This window comes from Mus caroli, unplaced genomic scaffold, assembly GCF_978045245.1.
Source record: "Mus caroli unplaced genomic scaffold, Mus_caroli_1 scaffold_2, whole genome shotgun sequence".
Taxonomy (NCBI): domain Eukaryota; kingdom Metazoa; phylum Chordata; class Mammalia; order Rodentia; family Muridae; genus Mus; species Mus caroli.
This window is the reverse complement of record NW_028227257.1, coordinates 26,761,424-26,773,454: the sequence shown is the minus strand read 5'-3', so window position 1 is coordinate 26,773,454 and position 12,031 is coordinate 26,761,424. Positions and strand designations below refer to the sequence as shown.

General features: G+C 53.7%; 1 protein-coding gene across 2 annotated transcripts; it reads left to right on the top strand.

Moving 5' to 3' along the window:
• The first annotated feature begins 1,050 nt into the window (after positions 1-1,050).
• Positions 1,051-11,813, top strand: Mylk2 (myosin light chain kinase 2). Of its 2 annotated transcripts, none has more exons than XM_021156611.2 (12): positions 1,051-1,102; positions 1,588-2,017; positions 2,853-3,148; positions 4,538-4,643; positions 5,064-5,157; positions 7,238-7,347; positions 7,430-7,571; positions 9,058-9,128; positions 9,234-9,362; positions 9,865-10,017; positions 10,100-10,232; positions 11,702-11,813. In XM_021156611.2, the coding sequence occupies exons 1-12, from the start codon at positions 1,051-1,053 to the stop codon at positions 11,780-11,782; spliced, it is 1,797 nt and encodes a 598-aa protein (XP_021012270.1). In that variant the 3' UTR covers positions 11,783-11,813. The 2 variants fall into 2 exon arrangements, with proteins under 2 accessions (XP_021012270.1, XP_021012269.1); XM_021156610.2 differs by having other exon boundaries at positions 1,543-2,017.
• Positions 11,814-12,031: the final 218 nt, after the last annotated feature.

Genomic DNA, 12,031 nt, shown 5'->3' with positions numbered 1-12,031 from the left:
GCAATGACCAGCAGTGGGGAGCCACTGGAAGCTTTCCCTCAGTTGGGATCTGAACCCACACAGCTACCTTATGACCTCTCAGGCCTCCTCCCAGAGAAGCATGGGCTGACAGCCCCTGCAGTGGGGAGGACCCCACAGAGTGATCCTCCCTACCCCATCTCAGCCTGAACACCTCAAGCTTCCGGGGTCTCCATCCCTGAAGAGACGTCCCACCAACCCCTTCTAGAGGAGGGTCATCTTATATTTCCACGGGTCTCCCTCTGCTGCTCAGCCAAGCCTCCATGGCTCCAAAGAACCCAAGAAAAGGAAGTCTTCCCCGGGGGCATAGGGTGGGGGTGGGGAATTGGACCTGTGGACAATGAAGCGATTCTGTCATGATTCCTTACCCAGAGATGGTCTGAGTACATCCGGATACCTGGGGCACAGGGCTAGGCACTGGGGTCACAGCAGCTCTCCCCAAGCTCCTAGGAACCCAGAGAGGTGTGGCATAGAGGTGGGCTGAGCCATTCCAGGGCCCGGGCATAGTCTTGCCCTTCAGCCCTGCCCAAAGGCCCCTCTTCTTGTAGCCCCTTCCCGTATCCTGGCCACAGCCTGCTCCCCAGGGCCCAAATGCCCCCTCCCTTTTTCTTCCTAATGGTTCCAACGCCATTCTACCCCATGTCAGGCCGTGGGAAGAATGCCGTGTCCTCTGAACGGGGGCCAAGAGTGACAGGTGGTGGCAACCCGCACTGCTTGGCCCCTGGTGTCAAAGATCCTCCTCTTAGTCTCCGCCTCCACTGCCCACGCCCCTGCCTGCCTCCGCCTCTGCCCACCGGGCCCAATCCCTTACAACCACCCCAGGATTGCGCCTGAGTAGCTGCAGCAGACTGCCGGCCACCAGGTTGCCCCTCTCTATCCAGGGACATCTCTCCTCTCAGTTGACTGGCCTTGGTCTTCTCTCTCCACAGCTGGAAAAGAAGGGGCAATCTGACAACCTGATACACTCCACTCCTCTTTCTGCAGCTAGAAAGACTTGAGTTAGACAAGCAGACGCACACGCCTACCTACCTCATGGCTACAGAAAACGGAGCAGTTGAGCTGGGAAGCCAGAGCCTGTCAACAGGTGCCAAGCCGGGGCAAGAGATAGGAGGGAGGAGCCTCAGAAGGGATGTTTTTGAAGCCAGGCTTGGGCAGGCTTCTCACTGGGAAGTCTGTGCCCAAGGTTCTCTGTTTGGTGCTTGAGGGATTTGGGAATGGGGATAATCTGTGGGTGGAGTTGGGCTGGGTCCAGGGCCTGCATGAAGCTTCTGTTGGAGGGGAGATGGGACACCTCCATCCGTGGCTGTTGGGGGTTCACTTCAGAACTAGTACGTATGCAAGGACTGTCGGGAGGCCAGCAGAACTCATCCGGAGTGGGAGAAGCTGGTGCGGAGCCCCCAAGCTCCTGACAAGTTTGTCACCAAATGACTCCAGAGACTTGGAGGGACCCAGAGCAGGTCTCTGCCCCACTTGGCAGGGGGGAAGAAAGGAGGGGATGCTGATGGATGTCCTCCTCCTTTGCAGAACAGACACCTAAAGCCGCTGCAGGTGATGGACCTCCAGCTTCAGAAAAAGAACCCAGCGCCCCAGCCACAGAGAAAGACCCGAGCCCCCCTAATGCAAAGAAAGACCCGGGCGCGCTGGATCCAAAGAACAATCCAGATCCACCCTCCCTGAAGAAAGATCCTGCCAAAACCCCTGGCCCAGAGAAAAAGGGTGACCTGGCCCCAGCTTCAGCCAGCAGCCAGGGCCCTTCAGGAAAGGGAGATGGAGGTGGGGGACCTGCTGAAGGCAGTGAGGGGCCTCCTGCAGCCTTGCCCCTGCCCACTGCTACAGCTGAGGCCAGCATCCAGAAGCTGGACCCCACGCAAGCACCCTCGGGCAACCAGGGATCCGGAGAAGCCAAGGCAGGCAAGAAGGCAGCAGAATGCCGCGAAGCAGGAAGAAGGGGCTCACCTGCCTTTCTCCACAGCCCTAGCTGCCCAGCTATCATCTCCTGGTGAATGGCCCTGCTTGGGGAGGGAGAGACCCCGTGGCTCCTTTTTCCAGACTCTGCCTGAGTACTGGATATTACCAGCTCTCGTGCTGGGGAGGGTAGTTCTTGTGCAGGCACCCCCTCTACCACCCTGTTATCACCTTTATTCAGAGAGCAGAATGTCAGACAGGGGATGTCACCAAAGACTGGCCAGGCCACTTTCTTTTTTTCCCCCCCACTAGGCTTCCGGATGTTTGTTTCCCAAGTGGTGAGTGGTGAGCTGGAGTGTAGCCTCCTTAATTTATTACAAAAAGACGACTAACAATTCATTCATAAGCCGATACAACCAGTTATGCACAACTTGACACTCATGGTCTGCAGACGCAACGGTGACATGTCTCACACCAGTCATAGGGACACATTACTGCATGGCAACATCTCTCTCTCTTTCTTTCTTTCTTTCTTTCTTTCTTTCTTTCTTTCTTTCTTTCTTTCTTTCTTTCTTTCTTTCTTTCTTTTTTTCAAGACAGGGTTTCTCTGTGTAGCCCTGGCTGTCCTGGAACTCACTCTGTAGACCAGGCTGGCCTCGAACTCAGAAATTCGGCTGCCTCTGCCTCCTAAGTGCTGGGATTAAAGGTGTGCACCACCGCTGCCCAGGGCAACATTTTTTTTTTTTTTTTTAATGAATCGGGAGCCTTATAGCTTCCTGTTGGCCCATATGATTAGCCACAGCATAGCAGCCAGGTCTATCAGAGGTTCTTCCCTGTTGAGAGTTGGCCCTTGATGTAGACAAAATAGATGCCAAGTTTGGTCTGGAAGCCTTGAACTTGCCTGAGGTGTCTCTCTTCTTACCTTCTAGCTCTGAGAAGACACTGGCTGTGAAGCCCCTAAGCGAGACAACAGACCTCGTCTTTACAGGGGTGTCTGTGACCCCTGACCCCCAAGATCCTGGTCCAGTCAAAGCAGGAGGGACAAACGCCCTGGCAGAAAAGAAGAAGGAAGAGGCAGAGAAAGCCCCAGACCAGGCGGGACAGGCTAAGGCGCAAGGGGACACCCCCCAGAGGATCGGGTTCCAGGCTGTTCCCTCAGAGAGAGTGGAGGTGGGGCAGGCCCTCTGTCTCACTGCCAGGGAGGAAGACTGCTTTCAAATCCTGGGTAGGTAGGGGCAGACTGGGATTAGAGTGCCCTGGGGAAGGGGGAGGGAAGTGATGGAGTAGCTGAGGTATCCTTCGTTATGCATGGGTCTAAATTACCCTGATGCATACATCCCCAAGGCTCCCTGGTGCAAATGTCACAGGACACCAGGTAGTATTTCTTTCTGATAGACATGGAAAAGGGAAACAAAATGTCCAAAGACAGTGAAGACCTTGTGACTCAAAAATCCACTTTTGGTTTTCTTCTACTTTGGTTAACATGGGATAAAAAAAGAAAATCACACAGATAAGTGTAGCAATGAAAAGTCTGCAAAGTGGAGTCGGGGCTCTGTCTGAGGAAAGGTTCCAATGTCAGTTGCTTTGAAAAGAATCGGTGGAGGGCAGGGTGTCAGGGAGCTATGGTGGGTTCATGAGCTGCACAGGTGCTTGTTCGAGGGACCAGTGGTCAGGGAAGTTGGGGCAGGACTCCACAGGTACTGAGAGAAAGCCCTGGGGCGGTGGAAGAGTAGCCTTGAGCAGCAGGAGGAGGGGATTCCAGCAGGGGTGCAGTTAGGCTGGGGGGTAGGGTGACACAGGGTCAGGAGAGCCCAGAGTGTCCTGACACCCCCTCCTCCAGGCTGAGGTGCCATGGGAGACCGGCCAGTCTGCCTGGCTCGCGGCGGCAGAGTGCCACTCAGACAGGGTGGGAGGACCTGGCGGCTGGGCTGTGGCCAGGGGCCCTGCCTCCTGCCCCCGCGGCTCCAGAGACCTCCGCCCCGCCCAGAGATCACATCCTTGGCATGACAGGGCCTGAACCACCTCCAAGGGCCGTCTGATTTATCACCAGAGTGGCTTCCCTGCTGCCTCTATTTTTAAAGGTTTCCATTCCGATGAGTCAGCCCGTTGGCCTTCGGAACCCGCTGTCTTCGCAATGCTCACTAGGTGGCGGTGTTTCACCACCGAACTGTAGTGTCCCTGGACGCCCCACCGTGTTAATCAGGTGGCCCGCAAGTGTCTCCACCCACATCGTCATTCAGACACAGCCGTCCCCATGTCTGGGATTCCACTTTACAGATGCTGAATGCACCTGTTTGGCTGTTTTTAATGAAAACAGCCCCCCTCCTCCCTAGAGCTTGTATCTAAGCCCAGTCAGCCAGTTGTCTTATCGTTCTGCAGAGAACCTGCATTCCCAGTGTTGGAGACAGATGCCCAAGACCATTTTGGGTGTACATGGCAGAACTAGAATTGGGTGGATCTGATAGTCCTGTTCTGACCAGATCTTCTCCCAGGCATCACTTGGTAAACTCAATTTTTCTTGGAGGGTGGGGCAGATCAGGCAGGAGGCAGTGATGTTAAAGACATTTCCCAGAAGTCTTCACCCCTGACTAATAGCTCAACTCTGTCTCCTTAGATGATTGTCCACCGCCCCCAGCCCCCTTCCCACACAGGATCGTGGAGCTGAGGACCGGAAATGTCAACAGTGAATTCAGCATGAACTCAAAGGAGGCATTGGGAGGGTGAGACAGCAAACCAAGCTTGGAAACATGTATGGGGGAGCATCCAGCCACCCCCCTCCCGTGGTTCAGACACACCCCCTAGGACATGGCCCACATGCTTGCACTTGCTTCTGTGTGTGCTCACACATGTTATCCATCGGGTCTCCCAAAGTGCAGTGACTACGGTCACTTTCTGGATGAGTCTTTGACCATTCGTAGCCTGTTCCTCCTCCCCCCCCCCCACGTGCTGTCCAGCCATCATCTTGGTAGAGCAGCCTGTGCTTCAGGAGGGAGTAGGGGCTGGAGGGGTGAGTGCTCCCATCTTTCAGAGGAGCAGCCAGAGTCACCATTAGGCCTGTGTCAGGAGGAGAAGGGAGCGCAGGTCTTTGCTAACCCTTGGGTCTTGGAAGTACACTCACTTCCAACCTCTTACCACTCTAGTGGCAAATTTGGAGCTGTGTGCACCTGCACGGAGAGAGCCACAGGCCTCAAGCTGGCAGCCAAGGTCATCAAGAAACAGACACCCAAGGACAAGGTAGTGGGGGAGGTGTTCTCAGAGTGGGCATCTCTCTCTCTCTCTCTCTCTCTCTCTCTCTCTCTCTCTCTCTTTGGTTTTTCGAGACAGGGTTTCTCTGTATAGTCCTGGCTGTCCTGGAACTCACTCTGTAGACCAGGCTGGCCTTGAACTCAGAAATCCACCTGCCTCTGCCTCTGGGAACTCTCCCTTCTGGGTCCTCTGTGAAGCTCAGAAGCACTGAGGAACATGGCTGCTGGCTCTGAGCACAGCTGGGAGGGATGTGTTTTCTGTGTGGCTCTATCCTACTCCTGGGTGTAGATAATTTTTTGTTTGTTTGTTTTTTTGTTTTTGATTTTCTTTTTTTTTTTTAAAGATTTATTTATTTATTATATGTAAGTACACTGTAGCTGTCTTCAGACACTCCAGAAGAGGGCGCCAGATCTCGCTGTGGATGGTTGTGAGCCACCATGTGGTTGCTGGGATTTGAACTCTGGACCTTCGGAAGAGCAGTCGGGTGCTCTTACCCACTGAGCCATCTCACCAGCCCCTGTTTTTGATTTTCAAGACAGGGTTTCTCTGTATAGTCCTGGCTGTCCTGGAACTCACTCTGTAGACCAGGCTGGCCTCAAACTCAGAAATCCACCTGCCTCTGCCTCCCGAGTGCTGGGATTAAAGGCGTGCGCCATCATTTGATTGGCTAATTGAGAAAGGGCTCACGTATATCCCAGAGCGATCTTGAACTCACTTTGAAGCGGAGGATGACCCTGAACTCCGGATTCTCCATCTTCTGCTTCCTGAGTGTTGGGGTTGTGGGTGTTTGTCACTATATCCAGTGGTCCTGGGAAATGAACCCAGGACTTCCTGCATGCTAGGCAAGGATTCTACCAACTGAGCTATGCCCCCAGCCTCAGATCTGTACTTTTGACTGCTCTTCCCTGACCTCTGCCACAAGATCTGGTTCCGCACGACTGCTCAGTGTCCTGTGATAGGTCACACAGCCGTAGCCGTGTGAGTTAAATGGAGGCAGCTGTTGGTTAATTGATCACTGAGCAGTTTTTTTTTTCTTTGCCTTCCACCGTACCTGGTGCCAGAGGAATGTCACAGGACTGAAAAATCCCCAACCCCATGGGACCAGCATATCAAAGTATAGGGACAGATAGATGACTAAAGGCTGGAGCAAAATGAAGAGCATGACACCAGGTGTTGAGCGGTGACAGGAAGAAAGAGAAGCAGGACAATGGCAGGGAGTTCACTCAGAGGGACCATGTTAGATGTGGCCTTTCTGGGGAAGGAGTAGGCAAAGCGTGGGCTGGATGAAGGAGTGGGATGAAGGGCAAAGAGATGCGGCTGGACAGCCTCGCTCTTGACGCCTAGAGTTTAGCATCTACCCTGGGGTGTGGGCATGAGGAGAGACCCGATGAGCATCATGTGCCAATTTGTGGTGTAAATATTCCTACCATAGCTTCTATCAGCCCACCAATAAGACTGTCTGAAAGTTACAAGTGACAGTTGTTTGGCTTAGAAAGAGGGGGTAACGGGTGGCTGGGTTTCTTATCTAGCTTAGAGTGGAACTGTGACAAAGGCCTTAATGGTGGACTGTCAGTGAGCACAGAGACGATTGCTTCTAGCTCTTTGTCCATAATGCTTGGGTGAAGGCTCATGTCTTTTTTTTTAGTTTTCCCTTGATGGCTGTAGGAGAGTCAATCATGGAGAAGGGTGGTACCAAGGATTTAGCATATAATAAATCTGGGAGCTTCTTAGATTCCCCAAAGGGAAATGACAAAGATGGCTGCTCTGTATTTGAGGATCAATCCCATTTCATGGGTGGGGGTTGAACAGGGTCTTATAGTGTGATCTAGGCGGGTCTTGAACTCTTGACACTCCTGCCTCTGCCTCCTGGACTCCGAGATTACGAGTGTGTGCTACCACATTTGGCTTTGGGAACTGATCCCACCTGCCTACGACCCAGTTATAGCTCTGCTGCAGGTGCTCAGGGCGAGGTCATAGGGAGAGATCGATGGAGGCAAGAATTCAGGTGGGGGGAGGCTGAAGTGGGTGTTGGTGCCCAGTGGGTCCTCTAGATGTCCCTGTTCCTCAGGAAATGGTGTTGCTGGAGATCGAGGTCATGAACCAGCTGAACCACCGCAACCTGATCCAGCTGTACGCAGCCATTGAGACCTCTCACGAGATCATCCTGTTCATGGAATAGTGAGTGCCCGCTGTGGGAGTCGGGGCTGGGCGGCAGGGCCAGCAGCCCAGAGCCGGTCTGCAGAGGGGTCTGTGCACACAGCATCGAGGGCGGCGAGCTCTTTGAGAGGATTGTGGATGAGGACTACCATCTGACGGAGGTGGATACCATGGTGTTCGTCAGGCAGATCTGCGACGGGATCCTCTTCATGCACAAGATGAGGGTCCTGCACCTGGACCTCAAGGTAGCAGGCTGAGGCCTCCTGGAGCAGCCGCTGTCACAGGCTCAGCTCTCTCAAGGTTCCCTCATCCCTCCCTCTCAGCCTATTCAGTGTATCCCCACGGAGCTCACGGAGAAGCCTCACACCAGTAGACAGGAGGCAGGCACTAGTGAGGATCTCTACAAGGGGACTTTCCCATCCTGAGCTGACAGAGTCCCTTGTGCACAGCTGGCTAAGGACAGCCAATAGATTGTACACAGCACACTCACTTCAGTCAGTACTGGTGGCTGCCAGGAGTTTAGAAACCTACCTAGGACGTAGAATGGGAAGAGGGGAGCACAAGTCACCAGATGTCTCCTGTCCCTGTGGCAGATGTTGGAGTATTGAGCTGGAATGTTAATAAGCTCCGTCAGCACAGAGTGAATACCTGCGTTCGTTCATTCACTTAACACACAGTTGCTGAGTCCCTGCTGTGGGAAGAGCACGCCTAGTGTGGGACTAGGGTGGACATGTTCCCTGTCCATTCTACAACGTCCAAATAAATGAAATCCATTTTTAAAAAAAGGGTTGTGAAAGGCACAAAAGAGTATCCAGGACACACAGAGGGAGAAGAAGGGAAAACAGACCCTGGTCTGGTGGAGTTAGGGCAGCAGATGGGGCATCTGACAGCTTCTGGCTTTGCTCAGCGTCATGTTATGAGAGGGCATGACAGTCTCCCAGTGGCTCCTATGGGTAGCTATGAGGACAAACACAGGAGGAGAGAGGAGATGGTTTCAGGGGGACCTCAGGAGGCTGAGGTAGGAAGCTGGGGGAGGGCTTGGCTCCTGGGGATGAGAGGGGTGGACTTTGCAGAATAGTAGTGGCTGGCTGAAGGTGCCTGGGGAGCCGGCTAGGGAAAAGTGGGAGGTATTTCTGAGTTATAGGGAATATATGTCCCTCTAGGAATTAGGCTGGCTGGAAAGCTCTATAGGGAAACATCAGAAGTCCCTTGTGAAGGGACATAGAGTGGGACCTCTAATTAAAATGCAAGGTTCTGAGAGAAAGGACTCTGCCTCCAAGCCTGTGGCTGTCAAAACAGGGTTTGCGCCTGGAAGACAGGCACCGCCCAGCTGAGAGCAGCAGAAACTGTGCTGTCTAAAGGTCTCCTCGTTACCTCACCCACTCAGGCCCTGGCTCGCCAGTTCCTGATAGCAGCCCTGCCTGGCCACCAGCCAGGGCACACTGCCTATCTGCAGGCCTCAGTTTCCCCACCCTCTTCAGGACTGGGAGGAGAGAGATTCCTCCTGTGACTACTGGGTAGCCTTGTGCTTTGAGACAAGTTCCTCACGGGGCCTCAGCCTCCTTAGGCTGAGAGCACGCAGGCATGACAGGTCTCTGAGTCCTACCTTAGGACCTACTAGTACAAGTTACTCCCCAGTGTGGGGCACCAAAAAGGGACCAGGTTGGAGCTGGGGAGGGAAGGAGGGTGAGCTGAGTCAGAGGCCAACCCCGGCCATCCCTGTCTCTTCAGCCAGAGAACATCCTGTGTGTGAATACCACTGGGCACTTGGTGAAGATAATCGACTTTGGCTTGGCAAGGAGGTACCAGCTGGGCGTGTAAGAGGGTGGGGCCTAGAGGTGGGATGGAGAAGGGGTGAGATGTCGCCTGGTGGCTGCTGGGGACCTGAGCTCTCAACCTCACTCCAGGTATAACCCCAATGAGAAACTGAAGGTGAATTTTGGGACCCCGGAGTTCCTGTCACCGGAGGTGGTGAACTACGACCAAATCTCTGACAAGACAGACATGTGGAGCCTTGGGGTGATCACCTACATGCTGTGAGCCCTGGGGAAGGGGGTGCAGGGATGGGTAGGAGGGGACACGACTGGCCTTGGGGTTCTGCTGGGATAAAAGGTGTGCGCCACCACGCCCGGCTTGTACCCATTTTCTATATGAAAATAAAACAAAACAAAAACAAAAACCAAGGTCACCTAAAAGCACAACATCCCACCCTGGGGCAGATTCCCATGCCCTGGGTGGGGACAGAGGGACAGTGGATAGCTCTTATGTGTGTGCTCACTTTGTGTTTCACACTTACCGTTCGTTCCTCATCTTTACTGCAACCCTGGGAAGCTGGGGTGATTATGCCCATTTTACAGACAAGAAGAGTGAGGCTCAGAGAGGGGAAGTGACTTGCCCAAAGTCACCCAGCCAGATTCAAACCCAGGTCTGTCCCACTCTGGAAGCCCCGGGTCTTTCCAACACGTGCTGCCTCCTAGGCTCCGGCCCATCCCCAGCAGCTGCCAGCTTACTCTCTTGCTCCGCTCTCCTTCCCTTTAGACTGAGTGGCCTCTCTCCCTTCCTGGGAGACGATGACACGGAAACCCTAAACAATGTCCTGTCTGCCAACTGGTACTTTGACGAGGAGACCTTTGAAGCTGTGTCAGATGAGGCCAAAGACTTTGTCTCCAATCTTCTCACAAAGGACCAGAGGTGAGACTTGCCCAGGCTGGGGACCCTGTATGTTCTAGGACAGAGCAAAGGGCCCACCCTCACCACACCGCCCTCTGCACAGTGCCAGAATGAGTGCTGAGCAGTGCCTCGCCCACCCCTGGCTCAACAACCTGGCAGAAAAAGCCAAACGCTGCAACCGTCGCCTCAAGTCCCAGATCCTGCTTAAGAAATACCTCATGAAGAGGCGTTGGAAGGTAGGGGAGCTGGGGCAGAAGGAGGGGGCCCTGAGAGGCCCTGGGGAGAAGGAAAGCCCCGTTGCCAGCCCCAGCCCTACCAGCTATGCCTTGGCAGTCTCCATTGACAGGGCCTGGCCTTGTCTGGGAAACATGGGCTTTTCTCTGGGGCCTGGGCTAGCTCCCATTCTGAGCTGGAATTGTTCACCCATCCTGCCTGTCAGGGGAGGAGCATTCATCTAGGGCTCAGGAGATGCTCGGGAGAGCATCTCTGACCCCATCGCAACTCTCTTCCCTCATTTCCCAAATACTTCATGCACAGCTCTTGCTTCTGAATGCTCCTCTGCTAAGGTAGAGACAGGAGCCAGGCATCTGGTTCTTGTGGACTTAGCTCTCAATGAAGGTAGAGAGTTTTTATGGGGATGGGCGAAGTGCCAGGGGAGGGGTTATACCTTCCAACAGGGTGTCAAGGGGCCCAGTGAGGATGAACAGGTGAATCAAGACCTCAAGGAGAGAGGGAGTGTGAGACCTCGTGGCAGAACCTGAATGGTGAATGAGCCACAGGCAGCAGGCAGCTGGCAGCAGGGAGCAGGCTGCAGGCCGCATGGCTGGAATAGAGTGAGAGAGGCCCGAGTGGAACAGGAGACAGGCTATATAGAGTGGTGGCTCTCGGCCTTCCTGATGCTGCAACCCTTTAATATAGTTCCCCATGTTGTGGTGACCCCCAACCTTAAAATGACTTTTGTTGTCACTGCTATGAGTCATCATAATGTAAATATCTAATATCCAGAATGATCTTAGGCGACCCTTGTGAAAGGGTCGTGTGACCCCCAAAAGGGGTCCCAACCCACAGGTTGAGAATCACTGCTGTAGAGGGAGGGACTCATGAATTAGGATGAGGGGCTTCGTTTGCTTGGACCAAACAGTGCCCCGCACTTTTTAGAGTTGGGTAAGTGGTAGGTTTCTGTTTCTCCTGGCTTCTGACCTTCCTTTAAGAACGGGGAGATCTTTTAAAGGTCTTCTACTTTTTTTTTTAAGATCTATTTATTTATTATATGTAAGTACACTGTAGCTGTCTTTAGACACCCCAGAAGAGGGCATCAGATCTCATTACGGATGGTTGTGAGCCACCATGTGGTTGCTGGGATTTGAACGTAGGACCTTCGGAGGAGCAGTCAGTGCTCTTACCTGCTAAGCCATCTCTCGAGCCTCCCTACTTTTTTTATTTTACATTTATTTATCTATTGTATATATACAGAAGGTACAGAGGACAAACTCATGCCATGGCCTGGAGGTCAGAGGACAACATAAGAATCAAGTCTGTGGCTCTACCATGTGGCTCCCAGAGACTGAACTCTGGCTTAGTTAGAAGCACCTTTGTCTGCTAAGCCATCTCTCGGGCCAGAAGGGGGGACTCTGAAGGGCACTTGCCCGTCTCCCAGGTTCTCTCCTATCAGAGTACTGACCAGGATTCCTCTCTTGTCCCCCAGAAAAACTTCATTGCTGTCAGCGCAGCCAATCGCTTCAAGAAGATCAGTAGCTCGGGAGCACTGATGGCTCTGGGGGTCTGAACCCCAGGAGCAGCTAAGCCTGGATGCAGCTGCACGGTGGTCAAGGCTGAAACCACACAGCTCAGAAGGCCAGAGACAGCCAGCTGGCCAGATCTCTAGAACAGGCTGGTCAGGACAAAGCTGCACCAGGCCCGGAGGCTTGGGGCTCCGCAGGTCCTTAGGCGATACCGCTTCCCCTATGTGAACATGGAGTGGGGCCTGGAATCCATCTCGCTACTGCCTCCTCAGCGGGGCTGTGGCCTGTCAGCC